Source organism: Neoarthrinium moseri (genome assembly GCF_022829205.1).
Source record: "Neoarthrinium moseri strain CBS 164.80 chromosome Unknown scaffold40_Wmoseri_CBS_16480, whole genome shotgun sequence".
NCBI lineage: Eukaryota > Fungi > Ascomycota > Sordariomycetes > Amphisphaeriales > Apiosporaceae > Neoarthrinium > Neoarthrinium moseri.
In genome coordinates, this window is record NW_026055154.1 from 339,980 (window position 1) to 365,986 (window position 26,007).

Genomic DNA, 26,007 nt, shown 5'->3' on the forward strand with positions numbered 1-26,007 from the left:
CCATTCAACACCACTCCGTTCCATCTTGATGTTCACGTGTCGTCGGTCGACAGGGCCTAGCTTTTCTCAGGCGAGGCGCTCTATCGGTGACTCCCATAGAGAGCGCCGGCTGCTCTAGCCCGGGACTACGCGCCTCCTGCCGTACCTGCACCCAGCCTACCCGGCGTCTTGCCTTGTTAGTCACGTTCGTCGAAGCTCAGGACCTAGCAAGCAACTAGGCCAGCAAAGGCAGCGACAGACCAGACAACAGCACACGCAGCCTGTGATATATGATGCGAACCAGAAGTACTTGACAGACAGCCAACTATCAACCGCGGCAGTATCGTCTGGTTCGCTTCATGTAGTCTTCGTGCCGACACAAAACTATAGGGACATCTAGCCCCGTGCCTTCGCCAATATGTCGGCCAAGAACCCACCTCCACCGCAGCCTTCGCCTGCGACGGTCGCCTCCCCGACCACGGCAAAGTCGCGGCGGGACTCGAGCTCCTCTGCCATGCCTATACCGACCCAGGCCGACAGGGAGCACCTTGCCCAGGCCCTCGACAAGATCCATACCTCCGCGAACCAGCGCGACATCCTGACCACCTTCAACGATCTCTCCCCCCCGCCGGACGCCAGTGCATCGCCCGAGAACAAGGGGTTCGCCGGCGACTTGGTTCAAAATGGATTCAGCGGTCTGTATTCAAGGTTCAAAGAGGCTGTAGGAGTTTCAGGCAGGGTCCAAGATGAGAGGGATGTTGAGACTGCCTCCAAGAGGAGCTCGAGTACCACCGCGACAACTTCCAAAGCCTCCGTCGCGCCAATAGCCCGTATTGACACAGGCATGACTAACATGACCTTCGCCTCAGCCTCGTCGACGTCAGATTCTGTAAACGCCGCCAGGCCATCGTCAGGAGGACTTCCCCCGGACACCGCCTCGCCGCACCCTCAGTCAAGCAAGCCCTCGTCGCTGGCCCCAAGTAACTTGTCTGTACCCTCGACCGCCAAGTCGGCACCTTCGAGTCGTCAAAGCATCCCGAACATGACGAAGCCTACAGCTGCTGTAGCCCCTGTCACAGTAAGCGCCTTCAAGGAGACCGCGCGAAGCTCGTCCAGCCGACCGGATGACGGTTCCATACGTACCACGGACTCGTGGAAGGGCTCTACGAGATCACATGACAACTCGACTGCAGGACCCAGTCTTGAAATCTCAAGTCCATACGATGGTGCAGAGCTGAAGAGCGCCGCTTCCCTCGAGAAGATAGTGATTCCGACTCGTGGCCGGCAAGAGGATGTACTCGGAGCTGACGGAAATAACGATAGCCCTGTCAGTCCGGTGAGGAGCACCAGGTCATCTGCTGCTGCATCTGCTCAGCTGCACCCCGACGAACATGGGCTTCTATCCCCGACTGCCAGGACTGGGACAAGGGAATCCGCCCGCAGGCCGGCGGTAATTGACCGCATTACCGGCCCGCGCAGTCGTGGCTCTCATTCGAGGTCATCGTCGGTATCACAAAGCACCGCCGAACCCAGTAACATCGTTACCTCCGCTCACCACACCGTTCATCACAACACCTGGGGTAGAGATGACCGACCACACCGGCTGAGATCTGGTGCATTGCGGATACCGGGAACCACTACCGACGAGGGAGCTCCCGAAGTTGTGAACGCTACTCTGGAACACATGCGGAAACAGATTCTCAGCAAGGACTTCTGGATGGCTGACGAAACTTGCAAAGAATGCTTTCATTGTGGTGCTCCGTTTTCTGCTTTTCGGCGCAAACATCATTGTCGGACTTGTGGATGTATTTTTGACAGTCGATGTACTTCTATTATCTCTGGCATGAAGTTTGGTGTCCCTGGCACCCTGCGCGTCTGCAAACCGTGTCTGAACATCATCAGTCAACGGCAGGATGGGAATGCGTCGGATGACTCCGCGGATGATTCATATCTGCCCGCCATCTTCCGTCCAAATCAGAAGTCCGTCACGTTGGATATCCCAAAACCTGACAAGGATGATGCCAGCATCTCGGAGAGAGCTGAGGATGTGGAAGACGACAGTCGATCCTTGACCACCCCAATGATGGCTATCCCAGCCACTCGGCGCATAGGAGAGTCGTCAAATCGCAACTCAGCGATCTTGGAAATCGATGCGCCGCAGCTGAGCAGACCCAGTTCCTCTAGGTCTCTCAAGTCCTTGGCGGCGAGGCCGCAGTCCTCCAGTCACCGTCGCCATCACTCAAAGCACAACTTTTTAAGTAGATTCAAGCCGTCACCAGCAGCCGATGACCGAGCACCATTTCGGCGTTCGGCAAATGAAGAGGCAGCAAAGAAGTCCGGCCTTCCTGCGTTTCATGACGACAACGTCATCGATCCCGACCTGGCCCCTTTCATGTCCGACGAATCTAGTGGCGACGAGCAGCAAAGTATATCTCAGATCTTGTCAAGCGGCGAGCCAACGCCATCTAGTCTAGATCACGACAAGACAAACTTTGGCTCTTACCTGGGGGCCGGAAGGAGGAACCGTCTACGGTCGCAGGCTGAGAAGAGTATCAGTGGCTTCAGCTTCAACGAAAACGGCGGTCCAATTCTGCATCCCAGATCTTCACGAAGACGCAACACGAGTACCGCGAGTGCAAGTGTACACCACCTCCGGTCTCCTCGTCCGAGAAGTGCTCACCTGCGAGGGCCTGCAAACTCGAGTGAAACGATACCGAACTACGACAGCGTCATTCTGGGAAACCCGCCCAGATTGACCCGTAGCTCCTCCATGAAAGGAGAGAAGGAGCCTAGGGTTGAGTTAAACCCAGCCAGTCTTCTTCACGTTCGAAAGCTTCTTCAACAGCTACTCCAAGATTCAGACGTGCCGAACGTGACCGCCTGGGAGAAGGCCCTGATGCCGATATTACTCAAATGTACCACCTCTGTGGATCCTGAAGTCGAACGAGGTGACGATATCGATATCCGACATTATGTCAAACTCAAGAAGATTCCAGGAGGAAGACCAGGTGATACTAGTTATGTCTCTGGCGTGATATTCACAAAGAAGCTTGCGCTGAAGAGCATGCCTCGCCGTCTAGCAAACCCGCGAGTTGTTATTGTCTCGTTCCCAATCGAGTATCGGCGCCATCATCAACACTTTATGAGCTTGAAGCCTGTCATCCATGAAGAAAAGGCATTCCTCAAGATGATCGTCGGCCGCATTGTCAACCTGAGACCGCAGCTGATTCTCGCCGAGAAATCTGTCTCGGGCCTGGCATTGGAGTTGTTGTCTGAGCATAACATTGCTGTCGCGTATAACGTGAAGCCTTCCGTGCTGTTTGCCGTGTCGCGATGTCTGGAGACACAAATCATCTCCTCGATAGACATGTTGAGTCTCCCTGTAGAACGCTTCCGGATTGGCAAGAGTATCGGCTTTGAGGTCAAGACTTTCGTGAACGATGAGATACCCGGGAGGAAGAAGACATATTTATTCCTCTCGGGTAACCAAGAGCAGCTTGGATGCACCATAGCCCTCAGAGGTGCTCCAACTCCCGTGTTGAGGAAGATCAAGCGGATCACCGAGTTCATGATATATGTCACGTACAACCTGAAGCTTGAATCCCGCTTGATGCAGGATTCGTGCTTGCAGCTGCCGACCGCTGAGGAACTTTCCAGCCAGCTTACGGACGAAAGCAAGTTGTCTCTCAACACCATTAGCACCAGCGTCGACGAAACCCGGCAAAGAACCCTGTCTACCATGACATTTGACGACCCTCAACCCTCCCAGAGCACAGGCGAGGATGCTGACGAGTCAACGCAAACGAGCACAGATGTGGCGCAAGCAAATCAACAAATCAACAGACTCATTTCGTTACACGAAACGCATGCTCGAGCCTCGAACGACAGCTTCGTACCAGAAGATGCTCCAATGCCGACCTTCTACAGTGACATGGTCGCCAAGTATCAAACGAGGATACTCTCTGCATCGCCATTCGTGAAGTTTGCTCAACCTTATCTCCTGATGAAAGCCCGAGAGCAAGAAAGACGACTGGTGCATCTGAAAAAGCTGAGAGATCAGGATATCGTTGAGGAACGGACCGACGGCGACAAGACAAAACCGCAAAAGTTCCAGCTGATCAAACCTCAGATGGTCCACCAGACGGGCCAAAAAGCACCTCGCGCCATAATGGAAGTTTTGCATGCTGTTCACGATGTCGAGTACGATAAGGCTCTATACAACTACAGGACGCAGACTCGGCAGTGGGAAGGTCACATTCAAGCTAATTTGGCCCTCCTTGAGCCTTATGCTCACCAGAATATTGTTGTTCTCCATTCCGTCGTCTGCACAGAAACCAAGGTGCCTTGTGTGGAACCGGGCCTTATCGCTCTACAGTTCTATGATGAGCACTCGGAGCACAACGAAACATTGGACCCCGATTGTACTCTGGGGCAGTATGTCGAAGATATTTGTTATAGCGCAGACTCGGATTGCACGGGCACGTCATGCGACCGCAAAATGCATGAGCACCACAGAACCTACGTTCACGGCGATGCTCGTATCACCGTCTTCATTGAGCAAGATCCTCGAAGTATGCCACGCGAAAATATCACGATGTGGAGTTACTGCAAACTTTGCAAACGGGAGACTGCCGAACGAGAAATGTCCAAAGGTACTTGGAAGTACTCGTTTGGTAAATACCTAGAGTTGTCCTTCTGGAGTCGGGGTACAAGCTTGGTCAAAGACGAGGAAGGTGGCTGGGACTGTCCACATGACCATCATCGAGATCATATCAGATATTTTGGGTTGCAGGACAAGGTTATGCGCGTTCACTACGATCCTATCGATCTCCTCGAAATCATTGTTCCCAGAACGCGCATTGCCTGGAAGGTTGAGCATGACTTGAACTTGAAAAATGAGATCTTCACAACGTTGCAGGATCGCTGGACTCGGTTCACAACGTCGGCTAAAACAAGAATCAAGGCCATCAAACTGGACAACATTGCCCCTGAGAAGGCCGAGGCATGCAAGGCGGAAATCGAGCGATTTACGAAGAGAGTGCAGGATGAACATGTCCTGGTGATTCGCATACTCCAGGATGCCTACGTCAACTCCAAGTACTATGAAACTATACCGATGAACTTGGCCATACAAGAAATGATGGACCGAGCAGCTGCTTGGGACGCCTCCTTTGCCAAGTTCGAAGCTGACTTCCTCCCGTCCGAAAAGGATCTTCGGAGACTGACAATGCTTCAGCTGCGTAAAATGTTTACAGATGAATCAAAGGAATCATTGGCAAGCAACGAGTCCTCCAACGAAGCATCAAGCACCGGCGAAAAGCCGTCTCAAACAGATACTGAAGGCGAAGTCAAGTCTGACGCACAAGTATCTGAGCAAGTATCTGAGAAGAATGCCTCCCAAGACGCCCCGGCGGTCGAGCCTGCCTCTCAAGACGCCGAGACTCCAGGAGTCCCTGTTGCTCCCGAAGACCCGGCTATGGACCGGGTCGAGCACTTGGACCTTGCCACACCGACATCCCATCAAGGGATGCTGGCCCCATTTCAGCCTCAGTCAGTTGATGCAACCCCATTGGTGGCGCCTGAAGCATCGGATGCAGGGCCGAGCTTGATGCCTTCCGCGCCTGCTACACCTATAGCTAGCGGCTCGTTCCCGGCAAACGACAACCAGTCGCAGTCTGTAACGGAACAGGTAGAGCAGCTACGCCGCCGCCAACAGTCGGTCGTCTTGGAAGAGGCAAGGGCTGCTATCAGTGGTGAGGGCGAACGCCCAAGTCAAACTCCAGAACCAGCGAAAGCCGCGGCTCCGGAGCCCGCGCCGTCCCGTAGGATGGGACTTCACGTGTCTCCCCCGATGGTCCGCGCTCTATCGCAGCCAGCACATACTATGCCTACTCTGCCTCGTTCTCAATCTGCATTGGGGAAAAAGCTACTCGGCCTGGGCAAGGACAAGGACAAAACGCCTACCACCGAGTACCCCCCTGGAATGGAGGTCCGCAAAGTCCCGACCACCGAGTCTTTGAAAAGCGACAAGAAGATTTTCAGCCTCCGATCGAGAAATGCGGGCAAGTCTTCGATCCCCCGCTTTGTTGGGCGTAAGAAGGACTCGAGAGTGTCAACTCTGGCGAAGCACTTCGAACAGCTCAGTCGAGAGTTTGAGAAAGAACGACGGAAAGATGAGAAGCAACGCGCTGCTAAAATGTCCCACTCCAGAGCCTTCCTCCAGCGCTCAAAGACCAAGGCAATTGTTGAGGTGTATGAAGACCCTGATGATGCAGTCCATGAGCCCGGGCCAAATGTGGAAGACTCCTTGATGGACCGGGAGCCTAGTGATACGAGAACAGGCGAACAGAACGAACACGTCGAAACTCCCAAGCAAGAAGAGACCCAAGCTCCAGCAGACAATCCCGAGTCACCGGTCGAAGCTGGTCAAGCTCACGAAGATACTGTCACCGAAGCTGAGACCGATGATCAGACCCACAATATGAGCCAGATCGCGACTGATGACGAGCACGGCGATAGTGACACAGAGCATTCGCTTCTAGAGGGAACATCCCTAGAGGAAATTGCCGACTCCCTCGATTCCAACACGGAGATTCCCCTGGAGCTTCCTAAACAAGACAAGATGAACTTCATGAAAGCCCTCACAAACTTCTGGGCTGAAAGATCAGCAAGTGAGTGGCCAGCTCTCGAATACCCAATCAGCGCGACGGAGCATCTCCTCACTGGATCCGACATCGTGGTTCGTGAGGATGAACCGAGCTCCTTGATAGCCTTTGCGCTCGATTGCGATGATTACCGAGCCAAGGCGAGGAAATGGCACGGCCGCAAAATTCCGGAGCCCGAACAAGGCGGCACTGATACAGAAGGCGGAGTAGGCTCGGGGATGGAAGATGACCAAGATTGCGTCAGCGATGCTGCTCTCGAGGCCAGCTTTGTGCGACCCGGCGGTAAGCACCTGAAGTATCAATTCAACGAAGGGTCTGCGAAGATGCTCGTCAAGATTTTCTACTCTGAACAGTTCGATGCTCTGCGAAGAAAATGTGGCGTGGCTCATCGTATCGTGGAATCGCTCTCTCACTGTCTCAAGTTCGACTCCAAGGGCGGAAAAACCAAGTCGGTCTTTTTGAAGACACAGGATGACCGATTGATGATGAAAGTAAGTGAAGCTGAAACTCGATCCCTTCCTGCGCCAAACGCTGACCCAGTTGCAGTCCTTGTCGCCGATTGAAACCTCTGCGTTTCTCAAGTTTGCGCCTTCCTACTTTGAGTACATGGCCGAATCGCTTTTCCGTGACCTGCCGTCAGTGATCGCGAAGATGTTAGGTTTCTTCCAGGTCATCATAAAGAATCCGGTCACGAATACGGAGATCAAGCTAGACCTACTCCTTATGGAGAACTTGTTCTACGATAGAGCGCCGTCGAGGATATTTGACCTCAAGGGGTCAATGCGAAACAGGAAGATTCAGTCCACGGGTGAGCAGAACGAGGTTCTACTTGACGAGAACATGGTTGAGTACATCTATGAGTCGCCACTATTTGCCCGAGAGCACTCAATCAAGGCGCTGCGCGCATCCGTCCGAAACGACACCCTCTTCCTGGCCCGCCAGAATGTCATGGATTACTCTCTCATGATTGCCGTGGACGAAAACAAAAAAGAGCTTGTTGTTGGCATCATCGACTGCATTCGCACCTACACCTGGGACAAGACTCTAGAGAGCTGGATCAAGGGGCGCGGGTTTGCTGGAGGCGGTCGCAACAGGCCGACCGTTACTAGTCCAAAGGAGTACAAATCGCGCTTTAGAGAGGCAATGGCTCGGTAAGCCGCCAGTCCACGAGACATTCAGAATTGATGACTGACCCCGTGTGCAGATACATCCTCGAAGCGCCAAACTGCTGGCATCCATTCCACTTGCCTATGTACGCGTACCGGCCCCAAGTCGAGATGACTGCTGCTGGCGAGGAGACTAGCGAACAATTTGCCACTGTACGAGACGTATGATTTTTAACGATTCAAGAGCCATGATGACGCTGAGAAGCATTTTGGGGGTCTGGATCTCTGAAATTTAATAGGGGTAGTCGAACATTTTCACTGCGAGGCGTTTGGTAGCCGGCACGACTGCATCAAAACGGGCAGCACAGATATCAACCATAGAAACATTTGGCAACACCGTTCGACTTTCTGTGAACTTATTTTTGCGCCATCTCATCTCTATACATATCATCCGAGATCTTGAAAGAAATATCTGACAAAGTGCAGTGTGTACGAATTGCCTTGATCTGAGCCATGCTGTGCTGGTTGTGTGCAGGGCCCTGCGTCCCGCCCCTGCTAACTCGACGCTCGCCCTGGTTTTCAGCTGGCGACTACCTGGAACCCCACTAATTTTCAGCACCGCCGAAACGAAACCCACGCTTGTAAGATCTACGGGCCTGGCTCATGAGGGCCAATTCTCAATTCTACCACTCAACTCGACAAGACACCATGCATCATGATTGCAGATGACGTGATGATCTAAGCTCGCTTCCTTGAATATCACATCACATCTCAAGCATGTCTATAGACCTGAACTGGGAAACGCTGACCGGCGGCCCAGACGGCGAGGAGCTCGCGCTCCGCATCCGTGACTTCATACATACCAAGTTCCAAGCCGTGCAGCTGCCGCGCTTCATCAAGTCCGTTACAGTCCACGACTTCCAGTTCGGCTCTATACCGCCCCGGGTCACTCTGAAGGATATTTGTGACCCACTGCCAGACTTTTACGAAGAAATGCCAGAAGCGGATGAGCTGGACGAGGAAGACGAGGAGGACAGCGATGAGCCCGATGTGAGAGAAGGGGCCGGAGGCGGCGCGGGAGACGACGGCGTGCCGGATGCCATCAAAGCCGCTGAAAGACGGCGCAGGGACGAGCTCAGGAGGCGGCTGGGCGGCAACGACAGCGGTGCTGCAGGCAGAGGCAGCCGGAGTGGCAGCCCAGCCCCGGGGATCGGGATCCCGGACCACCATGGCAACTTCCCGCCGCACATCCACACGGCCGGCCTTCGCAGCGCCCCGGGCACCCCGGATCTCAGCTCGCCCTTCCTGGGCCTCGGCGTCTCGACCCCGGGCATCCCCGGCGGCACCGCCAACATGCACTACTTCCCTTCGCACATCGCGACGGGCTGGTCAGGCACCCAGACGCCGCTGGCCGCCGTCGCGGGTGCGCAGCACCTGAACGGCTGGCTGGAGTCCGGCGGCGGCTCGTCGTCGTACCCGCAGTCGCCCTCATCGCCGGGCGGCTACGGCAGCTGGAGCGGGCGCGGCCACAACCGGAACCCGTCGCAGAGCTCCATCAGCCTCCAGGACTTCCCGACGTCGGCGCAGCCCCAGTCGCAGCCGCCGCTGCGGGAGAAGCACAGCGTGTCGACGCTGGCCCCGACGTCGGTCGGCACGTCGCGGCCCCCGACCCGGGACGCCTCGGCGCTGATGGGGAACGCCATCGACGAGGAGTACGGCGGCGAAGACGGCGGAGCGCGCGAGCAGGGCGAGGATGAGGAGGCCCGCAGCTTCCGCGAGCCCCGCGTCGAGGACATGCAGGCCGTCTTCCGCATCCGCTACGCCGGCGACATTAAGCTGATGCTCACGGCCGAGATCCTGCTCGACTACCCCATGCCCAGCTTCGTGGGCATCCCCGTCAAGCTCAACATCACCGGCCTGTCGTTCGACGGCGTTGGCGTCGTCGCGAATATCAGGAAGAGAGTCCATTTCTGCTTTTTGAGTCCTGAAGACGCCGTGGCTGCCGTGGGCGAGGACGACGACGAAGACGAAGATGCCGAGGGCGTCCAGGGGGCCGGCGACAAGCGGAGCAGTGGGCGCATGGGCGGACTTCTCCAAGAAATCAGGGTCGAGAGCGAGATAGGCCAGCGGGAGGGCACGAAGCAGAGCCTCAAGAACGTCGGCAAGGTCGAGCGGTTTGTGTTAGAGCAGGTCAGGAGGATATTCGAGGAAGAATTCGTCTACCCGAGTTTCTGGACCTTTCTGGTGTAAGAGAATGGCAGCGCCGTCGGTTTCGGCCGTACCACTTAGAGGTTATGACGGAGGGGGAGAGCTCTCTAGAGGTATGTACATTAGGGCGCAGGCCTGCGAATTCAAGCGGAGAGGCCAGACTGTATGCTATACCACGCCACTCCTAGATCGTCTCGGACAGTTTTCAGTGCAACTAATATTCAGCTATAGATAAATTCAAACACTCTGGCCCAATAAGGACGAGCTGATTCTTACACCACTGTTCAGTGACGGCTCCTCCAGTATGAAGAGTTCGTCCTGGTTTCTAAGGACCAACCCCATATTACTTACACGACATGGATCAGGAAATTTGGACAGAGGAGGAAGTCTAACTACACCCTTGGCATCCCGCTTCCGCTTCTGTATCCTCTTCGCCATCATCGTCGCCGGCACACCCAACATCTTCCATTACTTCCTCCATCACTTGATCATATTCCTCCTCACCTTCTTCTTCATCACCTTCTTCTTTTTCTTCTTCTTCATCACCCTCTTCTTCATCACCCTCTTCTTCATCACCCTCTTCTTCATCACCCTCTTCTTCGTCAACCTCTTCCTCATCACCCTCTTCCTCGTCACCTTCTTCCTCGTCACCCTCTTCTGCGTCGCCTGCTTCTTCGTCGCCTGCTTCTTCGTCACCCGCTTCCTCCTCGTCTTCTTCTTCTTCTTCTTCTTCCTCATCCTCTTCTTCCCTACCGCATTGGTCCTCACCCTCTTCGTCCACCCCCTCGTCGTCCTCTCCCTCATCGTCCTGTCCTTCATCCTGTTCCTCTTCGTCCTGTTCCCACTCGCCCGCGCTTTCATTGTCGTCGCTCTCCATCCCGTCTTCAATTCCAGAGCCGGCTATGTTGTCTTGCAGGAAATGCAGGTCGTCCGGTTCCTGGAGACCCAGCGGTGATTTGTCGTCATGGATGGCCTCTTCCAGCAACACGAGCCAGGCGGGGTACTCGGCCACGACGTCGAAGAACGTGAGCTCATGGACCAGCGAGGGCGAGAATGTCCGCACCGTGCCTTCGGTGTTCTCCCACAGGGATGGCGCATTCTCATCGTCCTCCCACTCCTGCCAGAGATCCCACAACACCGGCACTACGTCCATGATGTCCATGAAGATCGCATCAGGGAACCCCTTGGGCAGCCAGGGGTTGCGTTCCGCGTCATCCGGGAAGGGGAGGCCCTCCTCCTGGGAGAGCACGGCTAGCTTCCGCCGGATCTGCGGGTGGAACTCCAGGAAGTCGTTCAGCGGGCGGTCGTCGCGCGGCGGGAACCGCGCCGACAAGAGGATCTCGGCCAGCTCGGGGAATTGGGCCATGATATCGGCGCAGTCCATATTCAGGTAGTAGATGGGGATGTAGTAGTATTGGGGCTGGATCTTCTTCCTCTTGGGTCCACGAGGGCCTCCTGGGGCCCGGTCCTCCGGCGCAAGTGGCCCTTTCGGTTTAGGGGCGGTACCGCGCGGTGAGGCGGGGCGTTTCCGTGCCGGGGCCTTTTCCACCCACGGGTCGATCAGGTCCTCCTCCCTGGCGCGCGGATTTTTGGGTCTTATTATCGGAGCACGGCCAGGACAAAGAGGAGCAGGAATCTTGCGCGCCGGGGCCTTTTCCACCCACGGGTCGATCAGGTTCTCCTCCCTGGCGCGCGGATTTTTGGGTCTTATTATCGGAGCACGACCAGGACAAAGAGGAGCAGGAATCTTGCGCGCCGGGGCCTTTTCCACCCACGGGCCGATCAGGTCCTCCTCCCTGGCGCGCGGGTTCTTGGGCATTACTATCGGAGGACGGCCAGGAGGAGCGGGGACTTTCCATACCCGCCTCCTCGGCAGTGACGGAGCGATCTTGCACGGGTGGACAGGCGCCGGGGGTTTTGGGGCCGGTGCGGGCGGCAAGGAGATATCCTCAGGTGGCATGGGCTCGTCGCCCTCTTCGGAATCGGAACCGGAAGCAGAGCCAGGGCGCTTCACATCGCTCTCGCTACCGAACACACCTTCCTCGTACAAGCGGAGCCAGCATTCGTACTTGCCGCCCCTGATGTCTAGATCAAGCTCCCTGCATAACTCTCCGAGCTCGGCGGCGGTCAGGGTGTCGAAGGATTCGAGGTATTCCGGTGGAACCAGATGTCTATTCTTGGCCCTCTTCTTGGAAGAAGCAGCGTATCCGGAGGCTTTCTTGGACGACTTGGTCGCGCGTCCGTCCTGGACCCTGTCTTTATTGGCTTTATCCCCAGGCCGAGACGAGCCGTTCATCTCGGGTTTCATGGTGGGTCGGTGGTGAATGGCTGTAAGCTACACAGGTGGGTTGCAGTTTTCCACTGCAGAAAGGGGTGGTGATAAGTTATGGGTGCACCTGAGTAAGAGATATCCAGTGCAGAGAGCGTGCCACTGGGTCTACACTTATATGGTCATCTGAAAAGGTTCGCGTTGACACTCTTTGTAGCAGCTTGCAGCGTCGCTTAAGTGAGCATTCTCTTTCAAGGCCCGGAAACGATGTTGAGCTCCGACTGTTTCCGGCTGAAACGGCTGCAATGCACTCAGCTTTTGTGGCTTGGAATTCTGCCATAACAAGACAAAGGGATCCTCACGCTAGGTAGCAAACATCAGCAAATGCACACCCTGGCGTATCAATGCATTTGAACATTTCCTTTCCCGTTCTGATTTATCATTGTGTCATGGCCGCCAAGGAGAATGTGAGAAGCTGCAACGCGTGGCCTATCGACATGACATGACATCTTAAAGTTGAAGGTCTGGCGACGCCCATCGGATTAATGGAGCGCTTATCTGAACCGAAGTTGGGGCGGCACGTCTCCCTTCCAGCTTGATGCATACCTTGTTCTTGGTACTTGCAACAAACGGCCCTGGGCGTGGAAGATATTGGCGCATGGTCATTCTTATGCGCATCAAGACATGTGTCCTGTTTCATCCAAGTCCAAGTACCTCCTTTCCTTTTACCGCAAGATAGAGGCCACTGTCGCCACATTAGGCCATCATCTACGTGACAAGCCGCTATCCTCTCTAAATGCCTCACGTGCTGTGCCCAAGCATGGATGAGCGAGCATCAGGCCAGTGGTCGAGCGATGTTGGTATGGAGGTATTAGAGGCTTGGTTATGTCAAGATATTCTTGAAGCCCATGTACGCCGAATTGATATCCGACTCGAGTTCGCGGGACTGATCCTCACTCAGCTCTTCGGTCGCCTTCATCTGATTGAGGGTGATGAGCCACTGGATGATTTTCCCTCTGTTTTCGAAATCACGGTCTGTCACTTTATTGACGCTCTGAATCACATCCGTCAAGAGCGGATGTAGCTGGTCCTTGGCCAACAGACCTAAGCGCAGAGCGTCCAGGAACGTGATGAAGTCCTGGGTGGCCTCCAGGATCAGGGCACCCGACTTGTTGCTAGTCGTCGAAGCCGGAGTGGGAGCAGCACCAGTCGAGGCGTTAACTGCGGTCGACGGCATGCCAACCTTGAGACGTTCCGTCGCTCGCGGAACCTCGAGCTTGATGAATCCAGTTAGCCTCAATTCCACTCGCACTTTGGTGAGACAGAGAGGTCACGTACATCCCACTCGGCTTTGAACTCCTCCAGGCCGACGAAGGCCTTTGCCACAGTCTCATCGGCCAATATGGACTTGTACTGCTTCAGTGAACGCTCGCAGATTTCTGTGTAGTCTGCCTCGGGGATAGCATCCTTCAGAAATGCCTTCTCCAGCTCGTCAAGCGTCACAATGATGGAGAAGATCTCGGCAAGCGAGTCATGTAGATCACGCTCTGCGCGACTTTCGGCCAGTTTCACCTCCTAGGTGGCGGTCAGCGCGTGTGTAGATACAGAAGTGTCACGGAAGATCTACCTCGTCGAGGTCAATAGTCGCCGACAGGGTGGTGTTGGGAACATAGCTGTGGGGTGTCGGGGCATATGCCTGCCTCGATATCATCTTGGGTATGCAGGTTTGGAGAGTGACAGGGGGATGATGAGAATATGGTTGCAATGGTTCAAAGTTCCATAGAACGGTGCGGTGAGAGAATGCCAGGCACCGGCGAATGAGTACTGACCTCGCCAATCAAGAGTGGGAGTGTAAGTTAACTCGTAGCCGTTCTGGTGTTGAGTGAGCCAGTACTGTGTACATACATACGTAGCCTCCTGCGCCGCCCATTGGGTCGGCTGGGTCGGCTGGGTGGAGCGCTGGACTCGACGGGCCTGGAACCCCACTTGCCCACCTGCCACTCGGCCCATTGCCGCCATGCCGGTTTGAGAGCTAGCCCCAGGCGCCGATAGCGATAAGCCCGAAATTTTCTAAACTCTTGATGGGAAAGCTGCCGCCAGAAAAGTCCCAGAGGCTGCCGTCCCACCACTCTGCCACTGCCAATCCACGGAGCAAACCACCCAGCCTGCCGCCCACCACACCCGTGGTCGAACCCCAATCACCATGGCTGGCGCAAAGAAGAACTTCAAGGCGACCAAGAAGTTCGAGTCCAAGCACCTCAAGGGTGTCCTGGACCAGAGGAAAGCCGCCGCCAAGGTCAAGCAGCGCCACCAGGTCAAGGCCAAGAAGCAGGGCAAGAAGTCCCAGGATGCCGAGTTCTACAAGGGCGGCGACGATGACGACGCCTCCGCGAAGCCCAAGCCCAAGGGCAAGACGGCCAATGTCGGCGAGATGAGCGTCGACGACTTTTTCGGCGGTGGCTTCGAGATCATCGACCAGAAGCAGCCCGGCAACAAGGCCTCCAAGAAGCTCGGCAAGCGGAAACGAGACGCCCCCGCCGCCGACGATGGTGACGACGACGATGATGAGGGTGGCGACCTGGGCCTCTCCTCGGGCGACGATGACACCGCCGCACCTGTGGCCAGCGACAGCGAGGAATCCGGCAACGAGGACGACGAGGATGTTGGCATGAGCAAGGAGGCCATGGACGCCTTGGCAAAGGACGATCCCGAGTTCTACAAGTTCTTGCAGGAGAACGATCCCGAGGCCCTCGAGTTCGACGACGCAGATCTTGCCGAGGTCGACGAACTGAGCGCCAGCGAGGACGAGCAGCCAAAGAAGAAGAGGAAGAAGGACCAGAAGGCCGCTGCCAAGGCCGACTCGGACGACGAGGCCGACGAAAGCAGTAACGAGCTGACACAGGCCATGGTCGCCCGGTGGAAGGCGGCGCTGACCGAGAAGCACTCGCTGAAAGCCGCCCGACAGGTTGTCCTGGCTTTCCGCTCGGCTGCGCACCTGAACGAGGAGGATGAGGAGGGTATGAGGGCCCAGCGATACTCGATATCCAGTCCCGAGGTCTTCCATGACATCCTGATTGTCGCACTCAAGCAGATCCCCGAGGTGCTGCAACATCATGTGCCCATTAAGGAGTCCGCCTCTGGCAAAGTACAGGTCCCGACAGACTCCAAGAAGTTCAAGGTCTTGTCCATGCTTCTCAAGTCGTTTGTATCGGCCATCCTGCACCTCCTCGACACCCTGTCCGACGACGGCACCCTGAAGCTCACGTTGTCGGCCATCACGCCTCTGATCCCCTACCTCTTGAGCTTCAGGAAGCTGCTGAAGAACCTGATCAAGACCGTGGTCAGCTACTGGAGCAAATCCACCTGTAGCGACTCGACAAGAATCACTGCCTTCTTGGTGCTGCGAAGGCTTGTTGTGGTTGGCGACAAGGGCGTCCGGGAGGCCGTCCTCAAAGCGACCTACCAGGGCTTGATTGCAGGATCGCGTGTCACCAACCCCAACACCGTCCAGGGCATCAACTTGATGAAGAACTCGGCAGCTGAGCTGTGGGGCATTGACCAGAACATCGGCTACACGACTGCTTTCAGTTTCATCAGACAACTGGCCATCCACCTGCGCAACAGCATCGTACATAACCAGAACGATTCGTACAGAAATGTCTACAACTGGCAGTATGTTCACTCTCTGGATTTCTGGTCCTGTGTGCTCGCAGAGCACTGCAGCCCCTTGAAGGAGGCCGAGGCTGGCAAGGAATCGCAGCTCAAGCTCCTGGTCTATCCCCTGGTGCAGGTGACTCTCGGAGCCATGCGCCTCATTCCTACAGCCATCTACTTCCCTCTCCGATTCCACATGATTCGATCTCTGCTGCGAATTTCCAGAGCCACCGGAACGTACATTCCCCTGGCCTCTGCACTTCTTGAAGTCCTCAACTCGGCCGAGATGAGGAAGTCGCCAAAGGCCGCTACGCTGAAGCCCCTGGATTTCCACGTCAACTACAAAGCTCCGAAGGCTTATCTACGGACGCGCATATTCCAGGATGGCGTTGGTGATCAAGTCGTAGATCTTTTCTCAGAGTACTTCGTACTTTGGTCGACCAACATCGCCTTCCCTGAATTCGCGTTACCCGTCGTCATCATGTTGAAGCGCTGGCTCAAGCAATCGCGCAGGAAGACTGGCGGTAACAACAACAATAAACTTCGATCCGGATTGGTGCTGCTGGTGCAGAAGCTCGAGGCCAACGCAAAGTTCATCGAGGGCAAGCGAGCAAAGGTCGATTTTGCCCCCAAGGACCGCGCACAAGTGGATGCCTTCCTGAAGGACTTTGAGTGGGAGAAGACCCCTGTTGGTGCTTACGTGGTTGCCCAGCGTAGGGCCGGTGCTGAAAAGGCAAAGATGCTTGAGCAGGCCCGAAAAGAAGACGACCGCAAGAGGAAAGAAGAGGAGAAGGAGGCCTTAGAGCTCAATGGTGCCGATGAGGACGATGACGATGAGGATGAGGAGGATGCCGATTCGATGGACGAGGACGACGAGTCTTCTGAGGATGACGAATAGATATTGTTTTCATATTCCCGTACAATACAAAGTTTAACTGTATCTCCATCTTTGTAGTCACTTTACAATGATGTCTCCTGGCAGTATGCTCACTGATACCTGCGCAGCACACAGATGCCATACCAGTGCATATCATCCTACAGGTCAGCTTACGAGGCGCTCTATTCTTCTCAAGTGACACTATCTCCTCCCTCTTCATCATCCCATTGCACGTCAAGCTCGCCACGACGCAGCACCACGGCCCGCGGCGGGAAGAGTCTGAGCCGCATGATAGGCTCTGGCACAATGTTGCTCATTACCATACTATGGTAACGCTTGCGGACCAGATCGTCGTACGAGCGAGCCCCGGTGTCGAGGCCCTGGCGCCGGCGGCGCTGCCGCCACTCCTCGCACGGCACCGGCCACCGCGGGTAGGGCCGGCGCTCGGCCTCGGTGAGCCGCCCGTGCTGGAAGACGAGGTTGGTCTCGGCGGGGCCGAACAGCCGCGACCCGAAGTCGTCGGGTGGCACGGGCTTGAACATGACGGCATCGAAGCCGACCTCGCCGAAGCGCGCCGGCGACGCCGCCAACGTGTTTGCGCAGAGCGCCACGATCACGGCCGGCCGCAGGGCGCGGGCCCGCTCGAACTCGCGGATCCGCCGCGTCGCCTCGAAGCCGTCCATGACCGGCATGGCCGTATCTATTGGAGGGCACCGGGTAAGTCTGAGTTCCTTCTGGTGGGCTCTGCATCGATTTCTTCACACACCCATGAGAATGCACCGGAAGCGGTCGGGCTCTCTTATCACGGCCTCTACGCCTTCCAGGCCGTTCTCGACAGCTACGAATGGCTGGCCGTATTTATCGCAGTATAGCTCGAAGACCTACGGATTCGAGAGAGACACATGTCAGCACCGGTATATTTTCTGATATCATGTGTCTCAGTGGCCTACCCTGCGATTGATCTTGTTGTCTTCGACCACGAGAAGTGTGATACCATCGTGAGGTCCAGTGGACGAGCCCGCATCCGGTGCAGCTGGCGTGCCTTGTGCCGTCATTACTACCTCTGATCGGATGCCTGATTTTGTGAAACTTAAGTCATCTAAGCCACAGGTCCCATTCTAGGGGACTCAGACGTGCAAAGGCTAGTGCGCTGTTAGGTGTGAGGTTGAAAACGAAGTTGCTCTAAATACCCCACCGGAATGCTAGTCAGTTGGCTTTGTCAGACTAGGAAAGCGTCCAGTTGATGTGGACTTCAACATCAACACAGGATCAAGAACAATGATCACGGCCAACTCCTTTTTCTTTCGCCGGACAGTCTTGAGTGGGCTTCTATCAGAAACGGTCGATTGAAATGAGGACTCATAATGCGTTTATCATCTATATACATTTCTTACATCGGCTTAGTTTGTCATACTCACGCAAATTGCACTCTTGGATCCTCCCCTAATCAATCTCGGCCAAATAGATTCTCCTACATCGAATCTCTAGCTCCCTTTGATTTTGCGGAGCGATCCTGGGTTACTAATGAAGGACTGGGAGTTGTAGAGTAATTAAGATCTCCTGCCAAACATTGGGTTGGCGTGGAAACTACCCGCGCGCCAGAAGCCTTGTGGCGATCGCGGCATATATAGACTGTCAGAGATAACATATAGACACACAGTTAGACATTTTCATAAGTCGCGTATGCCGGCACTTTCTGGCAGGAGGTGATTACAATGATTGCACTATCTAAGTGATTTCGTAGATGCTATATGGCCCCGGACGCGTGGTATGCTATACGAAAATTGCATACAAAATCCTCCGCGCTAGGCACGGAGTTACAAACGATTTAAGGACCTGGGAGCAGAATACGGAGACGAGACACACATGCCAATTACAGGCCTTAAGAATACCATATAGTTATATAAGTGCTCGTTATGAAATTCTTGATGAAAGGAGTGACGTTGCCCGCTTAGTTGCCCTCTCCCTTCCAAGTGACAAGTTGGCTGCCTATTCATGGAGGAACTATTACACTCACGCCAGCTTGATATCTTCCCTAATTTGGGCAGTGTGTCTTGTCCTGTGCATCAGAGCCGGCGCACGTGCTCGATGGGCCATACCAGCAGCATCCGCCCTGGGGGTTGCACTCATATATGTCTGTATGGAAGTTGCCTCCAGTACCGGCGACGGTAACTGCATCGCACATGCCGCAGTACTGCCCCTGCTTGACCTTTGCACACTTGCATCCGTTGCTCTTACAAGCCCGCTTGGCCAACGGCACGTCGAACAGAGCCTCGGCTTCGCGGGTGTCAATGTCGCGCTTCACCTTGGCGACGTCGGGTTCAGTGTCTAAAGTGAGGACGTCAGGTACAAGTGATAGGCACAAGCGCCAACAGGTCTTGGTACATACTGGCATCACCAACAGCGAGAGCCGACGATGCGCTCAGGAGGGAGGCGATGAGAATCAAGGGCTTGGTGATATGCATTATGAACGTTTTCGGTTCAAGGTTGAATTAAATAGTTGTCACAGTATTAAAGGCAATGAAAGTTGTTGAAGGTTGAGGTAGAAATTGCAACATCCGGGCATGAAATCACGCCTCATTTATACTTTTCTACAGAGGGCTGTTGGTCGACCTTGCGGGGTAAACCAAAGCCAACAGACCTCTATAATACTCGTATCTCGGTTTCGTCACCGAGAAGAGCGGAATTAGCTATAGACGATCTGCGAAAGTGTAATTCTGGGCCATAGCCGGATCAATATGAGGGAAGAGTACCCGCATGGGGCTGACCTTGGGTTACACTGGGGCTCAGGGACTAATGCACAATATTATGCCGCCTCAGCAAAACACACGAGAAAATTGAGTTGCGGTCGACCGCCACCGTCTGACTTCATTATTTCAATTACTTAATTTGTATTGACGTGCTGCAATCATGCCTGCCAGAAGTACCAGGAAACGCTGTTGGTTGGTGTTCTGTGCATCACGGTTCTGCAAGGCGAAAGGCTAGATCTGGTCGTTCCGGATACCACAACCGTTTTTCTGCTGCTTATTTTACACCATGAGCGTAGTCAAGCTCAATAAGCCTCTCGCCCCATTCCAGAGTTCGCACTATACGGCAGCTACTGGCCATTTGTGTTGGGCAAGGCGCATCAGGTTCGGAGCCCTTCTGATTCTGCCGCTATAAGGCGTTTCAACGTGCAGACTTCCGCATTTCACAACGACGACTCTTGGGTATCTTGCACTAGGTAGAAGCACGGACCAATACAGCGCCTCGCCAGTTCCCCGCCAGTAGTTGGCCGCATGCCGATGCAGGATTCGGAACATACTCGATGCAAGTCTTACAGACGGGTCTCGGATGATTGAACCTTTGCCTGCTGATACCTAGCGTTAGCCTGACCGTACAATGGCTTGGTGGGGAACAGGAAACATGGTGACATCGGCCATCGCCAAAGGAATGTAGCGTAAGAGCAACACCATGCTATGGGAAGTACAGTTTTTGTTGTTGGAAACTTTGTTAACCCAAAGGGCAAATAACATACACCTATAGATTTACGACAAATCTTCAAAGCGCACTACAATATGTCAGAGGAGACAAACCATTCAAGGCTCGTCCTGGTCTAAGGCGTGATTCGGTGTGAAGCACGTTTGTTAGGATCATTGTATACTATCCCGTGAGATGCCAAGAAGCCAAGAAAGTATCTTTCAAACAGTGGCTTTTTGGAGAAGTTCTTGTTGACTTCTCCAAAAGTGAGCCGGAAAGGCCATTTAATACTTGGTGTGTTACACAGCATAGAGGCGGGATGTGAGTTGAAGCGCTGCTGGCTTAGGTCCTGCACGACAACTGGATCAGACCGCCACTAAGAACAAATTCCATTCTTGAATACGAACAAAGTGTTAGGTGCAGATCCTGTGGTAGAGATCTTGACTGTACACAATCGGCTTTAGCTGCAGTTTAGGGCCTACTGGCCTTCTGGAGCATTGAACAGATTCACTCATACGAAGACTGGATTCGTAGTCTCATGCCTCAGTTTTACTATGAAGATATGTCGGCCTACGTAAGAGGAAGTCTCCAGACGTACTCTAGATATCAAACTAGCTAAGTCAGTCAAGGTATGACAGGTCGAGGAGCGTGGACGAGTGTTTCGTCCGGGGACTTCCTTGCAAATGCACACCGCCCCTCTAAGTCTATGTTTCGGTTTCCACTGTCGTGTGATCTCGCTCATTGGAAGAGGAATGAAGCTTGACGTAATGGAACTGGTATAAGCTTCAATCTCGTTGGATATGAGGCTTTCTGATGTGCAATGACAGTGTCTCCTGCCTACTTCGTTCTCAGGCGTGGGCGCTGGCCCTTTGCTTCCAAATCCAGTGTTAAATCAGTATTTCGCTTATTTCTTCTGGAAACGACTAATGTGTATGGATTTTAAGTCGATATCAGTCTTACAAATTCACACAGGCATAATAAAGGTACAATAACAGGCTAATAGTCCCAAAGTATATGACTGGTAAGACCGACAACGTCATCTGTTCTAGTAGGGAAGACTTCCCGTCCAACCAGCCGCGCATCCAATATCTAATGCTAACTGATGTGCGTAGGACTCATGTTCAATGAGGTACTTGGTGCGGGCACTCGGAGGAAGATGAAGACGACAGTGTGGTTCGTCTCCCGGCGAAAGTGTTTGTGCAACACTACCTGGAGTGAGTAGGTTCAGGATCCAGAGTTGAGCCTGGAGTTCTTCCAAAGGAGTAGAGCACCCATCTTGGTTTTACTAAAATAATGAAGCCGATAGTTGGGTCGTCCCGTTCCTGTACTTCCCAGACATTAGTATTAGAAGCCGATGGGTAACTATACTTGAGAGCCTTAGTCTCTAGGAATGGAATGTTTGCTTATAGCCTGTGGCGAATATGACGGTGACCCCTCACTTTTCATTCTCTGGTACTCGGGGTGCTCATTGTTCTGAACATGCAGACACTCGTCGCAGCCTTGTGTGAAGACAAGGAAAAGGGACGCAAGGGAGGAGCATATTCAACGATGCACGCCCGGCCTATTGGTCCGTCGGCCACCGAGTCGCATCTTACATCCAGTCTGGACAAAAGAAATCGGAAGGCTGTGGCCCGTGGTAAACTCGATACACTTCCCAGTCATCCTTTTGCCACTTGCAAAGTCACTAGCTTCGCATATAAATTGTGTCTCCCGAAAGCTACACGGTAATAGATATATTCACAGCGCTGTCTTCCTTTCCCGCCATCAAGCAGTCAGCTCATCCGTGCCACTTGTTGATCACTCCGTAAGTTGTAAAAAACAATCGTAGCGCCCGTCCCTTCGTATCTAGTAGAACCCCTCCTCCGAGTTGCGTGGCTTGCCCTCGTGGGCGAACTAGCAAGATGGCTGCTCTTAGCAGATTTGTTCCAAACAAGGCCATGCCCTTCAATGCGAAGCTATTTGATATCATTGGAGCTGACGAGACGCTTGGCATTGCCAAGCACGAGATGACTCTGCTTCCTCCTTTCCCTCCAGGCTCGGTCATCCATGACGCAGCATGTGGCCTAGGACCAGTGACAGAAATCATTATTGCCACATCGCCTCCTGACAATATTAAGATTGAAGTCACAGATCTTGCACCTCCTATGGTTGGTATCTACAACAACATCGCGACAGCCAAACAATGGCCATCGAAAGCCGCCATCGTGGACGTGCAAAAGCTCACATTCCCTGATTCAGCCTTCTCACACGTGTTTTTGTCGTTTGGCTTGCCTATTCTCGAAGACCCCGTTGCTGCGGTCATAGAGATCTATCGCACGTTTAAAGGAGGTGGCACTGCTGTCACGGCTTTTTGGCTACAGATCCCGCAAGGAGAGTGTGCGCAGGATACTCACCGGGCGATTTGGGGTCCTGGTGCGAAGCTGGCCCTTGAACCCAAACCCCAGCACAAGGACCGAAACATAATCATATATACATCCATGTCAATTATCAGCAGCGTCATCATAGGAAGGAACACCTCTGCTGAGTGCCATATATTAGAAAGCACCTGGATCTGTCAATTGCTCCTCGTACTGTATACATACGTTCTTGATAGTTGCCAGTGTGAGCACCTATTTCAGTGTTGCACCACCATTACTAGATACAATAGAACCCGTGGCGTCCGTGTTCCTCATGAGGTAAATGTAAGCCTCTGCAACTTCCTCGGGCGACCCCGGCTTGCCCAGCAACGATGACTTGGATGCCATGTCCCGTAGCATTTCCGCATGTTCCCCCCAGAGCTCGGTCTCCGTGGCACCAGGTGCGACAGCGTTGACTCTCCGAGGGGCAAGGTCGACAGCCAGATTGCGCGTCAATCCATACTGAGCACTGGCATGACCAGCGAAGGCAGAATATCCGGGCATAGGCTTCTCGCCAAGCTGACCGGAGGTGAAAATGATGGAAGACGAGTAGCCTTCGCGCAGGAACTTGGTCCCTACTTTAGCAACAAGAACAGGAACGAACACCGGCATCTGCGCCGTCTTGGCCAGGTGCGAGAGGCTGGCGTCCTTGATAGAACGGAAATCGGGCTTTCCAGCTGTGACAACGATGTGATCCAGCAATTCAGTGCCCTTACTTGTAACGTCCAAGAAAAGCTTCTGCAAGTGTTCCTCCACTTCCTGGCTGTTCAGGTCAATTGTGTAGCCCTTGGGTTCGTACCGAGCTTGTGACACCTGAGACAAGAGTCTCTTCACGGCATCCTCGACTTTGGTTTGGCTGGATGACGCAATGGCGACGCGAGCAGACTGCTCGAGGCACAGCTTGGCGACCGAGAAGCCAATGCCCGACGAGCCTCCGAGAATGAGTACGGATTGACCAGAAATGGACGGCATCTTGCCCAAAATACTCGGGCCCTCGAAGAGATGGCTTAAACCCGATTGTATGTAGTAAGCTGGAGTGGTGCTGCTTAGGACAGGAATGCGTTGAAAATGGGGGTAGAAGACGTGTAAATTGTAAAAGAGTGGAAGTTGGGCCTATGGTGGTTGTACACACGTGTACGGGCTATAAAGAAGCCAGGTTGAGGCAAATAGGTAGGACACCACAGGTTACGCGGATCCCTTTTGATACAAACTTAAAGTAACAAGAAGTTGAGAGGGCGGGTCTACTTTTATATTTTCGGAGAGAAGAGAATAGTTCCTCCGCAAGCGACGTCACCGCGTATCATCTGAGCAGAGACAAGCAAGCTGGCGCACAAGCAAATGACGTTACGAGGATGGAACGGACATAAGCCGTCGATGTCTGAGTACTCTATAATCAGGGTCTCGCGAAACGGCCCGCGCTAGAACTAAAGGAGTATGCTGTAACTCCTAACTCCAGTCCGAGCTAAAATAACCACCTCTATATCATGATCCCTGTCTAACATGTATGAGCCCACTATAACACAAATCCTTCTAGGCAGTGTGAAGATCGCGATTGGCTCGGATCCAGTCGGTCGTAATTTGCAGGCCTGAAAACTCCGTAATCTTGTGAAGCATTGATCCAGGACGCATAGTGACGCTGATATGACACCCTATTCGTTGAATGAGCAGTCGGTTGGATCTGTGAATGTCGCCTCATATACACGTATTACTAATAAGGGAAAACGCCACCGACATATCATCGTTTAGTACTTCGAAAAGGACGTGAGGTTTATCCTGGTTGCACCCCTTCTAATCCCTCATGGCTCTGGACTTTGTGAGGTTGTCGGAGGACTCAGATGGAGATATTCTCCTATGCCCCCAGACTATAGATGTTCAGCTGAAATTACACAGGAGTGTTCACTCAAGCTGTGTAAAAGCACTATCATAGTGAGTAATATCGGATTTCTCCTGGTAAACACTTAAGATATACAATCGAAGTTCACAATAGTATAGCATGTTCCCATTTGTAGGCCTTGAGTCAGTATAGAATGTAAGTCTTTAATCCACCCCGCGTGCTTATGAGCGAGTTAAACATGAAGATGTGATATGGCCATTATTCAAGAGGGTATCAAATTCATTTGGCGCAGAACACCTTGTTTTCTTGGTCCTGCATCAACCATTTGCCACTGGAGGTCTAGTTAGCCCTTTTAGATCGTCCACTAGCAAGAGTATTCAAGAGATCAAGAGTCATGTTCTCTTGCAGCAGATTTAGCGAGCTAGTGGGCTTCATCACTTGTAAGCGCGATCGCTTCATCCCACATCTCCAAAACCTTCTTCGCTGACGGTCGAGAGTACAGCTGCTCAACCCACTCCATATACCTCTCGTGGATGGTCGCGTCAATTAGAGGCGCGATAATGGTGGCAAGCGCCCTAATATAGGTCAAAAACATAAGGTTTGCGTAGGTACACTGATTGCCGACGAAATAATCAGTGCCCTGTGTCGCCAGGTGCAAGTTGATGATGCCATTGAATCTGAGGACTTCGTTCGTGTAGCGCTCTAGGACAGAGGGAGTCTTCCCGGGGCGGTGGTGCCCGAACTAATCCAGCTGACTAATAAAGGGGCCCTCCCCGCTGCACTGGAAGTACGACCATATTTGGTACTGAGTTGCTTCCTTGAGATTGGACTTGGGGCACGAGAGGGTCGATTTGGTATCGTAGGTATCGATCAAATACTCGACAATGGCACCAGACTTGAATCATTAGCCAAGGCTCAAGCTGGATTCTGCGTCCACAAACCTCTCAGACGGTCAAGCTCGTGTTCGGGTCTTCAGTAGCCGGCACCCGTCCATTTGGGTTTAGTTAGATCACGGCACCTGCTTCACCTCGCTCATATTGACGGATCTGACTATACACGGAAAGCTGGGTTCATCGAGAATAATGATGACTCTCCATGGGGCTTGGACTAATCCCCAAACTCCAGACGGTAATTGCCTTCCAGTGTGGCATGGAGCTGTCTCTTGGTGTCAAGGGGGATGGTTGTACTTTCGACTTGGAGACTCAGAAGATTGCTCAGGTTGCCTACAAGTGACTTGGTCAGTTGCATCCGAGGCGTGTACACAAAACGTCAATTCGTATCTGCAAGGAATAATTAGGTCTTCTTTTGGACTGCGTCTCCGCTATAACTGTTTCCCTTCGATCAGTGTCGATAGCTCCGATCTGTTAGGCGCCCACACCGACTAACTCCGATGATCCTCTAACTCCACCCCGGTTACCAACCCGAAACGCCGTACGACTCCATCTCTGTTGGTAGTTGGCTGGTTACAAATGCACTAGACATGGTCCATCCATGCCGCTGTCTTCCAAGCTCAGTTCTGCGTCTAAAACAAGGTGGAAGGCCAATGCAGGCCGTCTGGAG

General features: G+C 53.7%; 8 protein-coding genes across 8 annotated transcripts; 3 read left to right on the forward strand and 5 right to left on the reverse strand.

The window, feature by feature from the left end:
- Positions 1–397: 397 nt before the first annotated feature.
- On the forward strand, positions 398–10,000 carry JN550_009158 (uncharacterized protein; the record flags this gene model as incomplete). Its single annotated transcript, XM_049321200.1, has 5 exons — positions 398–7,135; positions 7,191–7,795; positions 7,849–7,963; positions 8,334–8,391; positions 8,538–10,000. 5 exons carry the CDS (start codon positions 398–400, stop codon positions 9,998–10,000), a joined length of 8,979 nt encoding a protein of 2,992 aa, XP_049168993.1.
- A 346-nt stretch (positions 10,001–10,346) lies between these two features.
- On the reverse strand, positions 10,347–12,266 carry JN550_009159 (uncharacterized protein; the record flags this gene model as incomplete). The annotated part of the gene is made up of 1 exon (XM_049321201.1): positions 10,347–12,266. The coding sequence occupies one exon, from the start codon at positions 12,264–12,266 to the stop codon at positions 10,347–10,349; it is 1,920 nt and encodes a 639-aa protein (XP_049168994.1).
- An 844-nt stretch (positions 12,267–13,110) lies between these two features.
- On the reverse strand, positions 13,111–13,938 carry JN550_009160 (uncharacterized protein; the record flags this gene model as incomplete). The annotated part of the gene is made up of 3 exons (XM_049321202.1): positions 13,111–13,503; positions 13,566–13,802; positions 13,855–13,938. 3 exons carry the CDS (start codon positions 13,936–13,938, stop codon positions 13,111–13,113), a joined length of 714 nt encoding a protein of 237 aa, XP_049168995.1.
- A 492-nt stretch (positions 13,939–14,430) lies between these two features.
- JN550_009161 (uncharacterized protein) lies at positions 14,431–16,779 on the forward strand (the record flags this gene model as incomplete). Its single annotated transcript, XM_049321203.1, has 1 exon — positions 14,431–16,779. One exon carries the CDS (start codon positions 14,431–14,433, stop codon positions 16,777–16,779), a length of 2,349 nt encoding a protein of 782 aa, XP_049168996.1.
- Positions 16,780–16,949: 170 nt separating this feature from the next.
- JN550_009162 (uncharacterized protein) lies at positions 16,950–17,813 on the reverse strand (the record flags this gene model as incomplete). Its single annotated transcript, XM_049321204.1, has 3 exons — positions 16,950–17,458; positions 17,525–17,639; positions 17,709–17,813. 3 exons carry the CDS (start codon positions 17,811–17,813, stop codon positions 16,950–16,952), a joined length of 729 nt encoding a protein of 242 aa, XP_049168997.1.
- Positions 17,814–18,793: 980 nt separating this feature from the next.
- JN550_009163 (uncharacterized protein) lies at positions 18,794–19,223 on the reverse strand (the record flags this gene model as incomplete). Its single annotated transcript, XM_049321206.1, has 2 exons — positions 18,794–19,086; positions 19,148–19,223. 2 exons carry the CDS (start codon positions 19,221–19,223, stop codon positions 18,794–18,796), a joined length of 369 nt encoding a protein of 122 aa, XP_049168998.1.
- A 2,895-nt stretch (positions 19,224–22,118) lies between these two features.
- JN550_009164 (uncharacterized protein) lies at positions 22,119–22,680 on the forward strand (the record flags this gene model as incomplete). Its single annotated transcript, XM_049321207.1, has 2 exons — positions 22,119–22,534; positions 22,578–22,680. 2 exons carry the CDS (start codon positions 22,119–22,121, stop codon positions 22,678–22,680), a joined length of 519 nt encoding a protein of 172 aa, XP_049168999.1.
- A 146-nt stretch (positions 22,681–22,826) lies between these two features.
- Positions 22,827–23,585, reverse strand: JN550_009165 (uncharacterized protein; the record flags this gene model as incomplete). Its single annotated transcript, XM_049321208.1, has 1 exon — positions 22,827–23,585. The coding sequence occupies one exon, from the start codon at positions 23,583–23,585 to the stop codon at positions 22,827–22,829; it is 759 nt and encodes a 252-aa protein (XP_049169000.1).
- Positions 23,586–26,007: the final 2,422 nt, after the last annotated feature.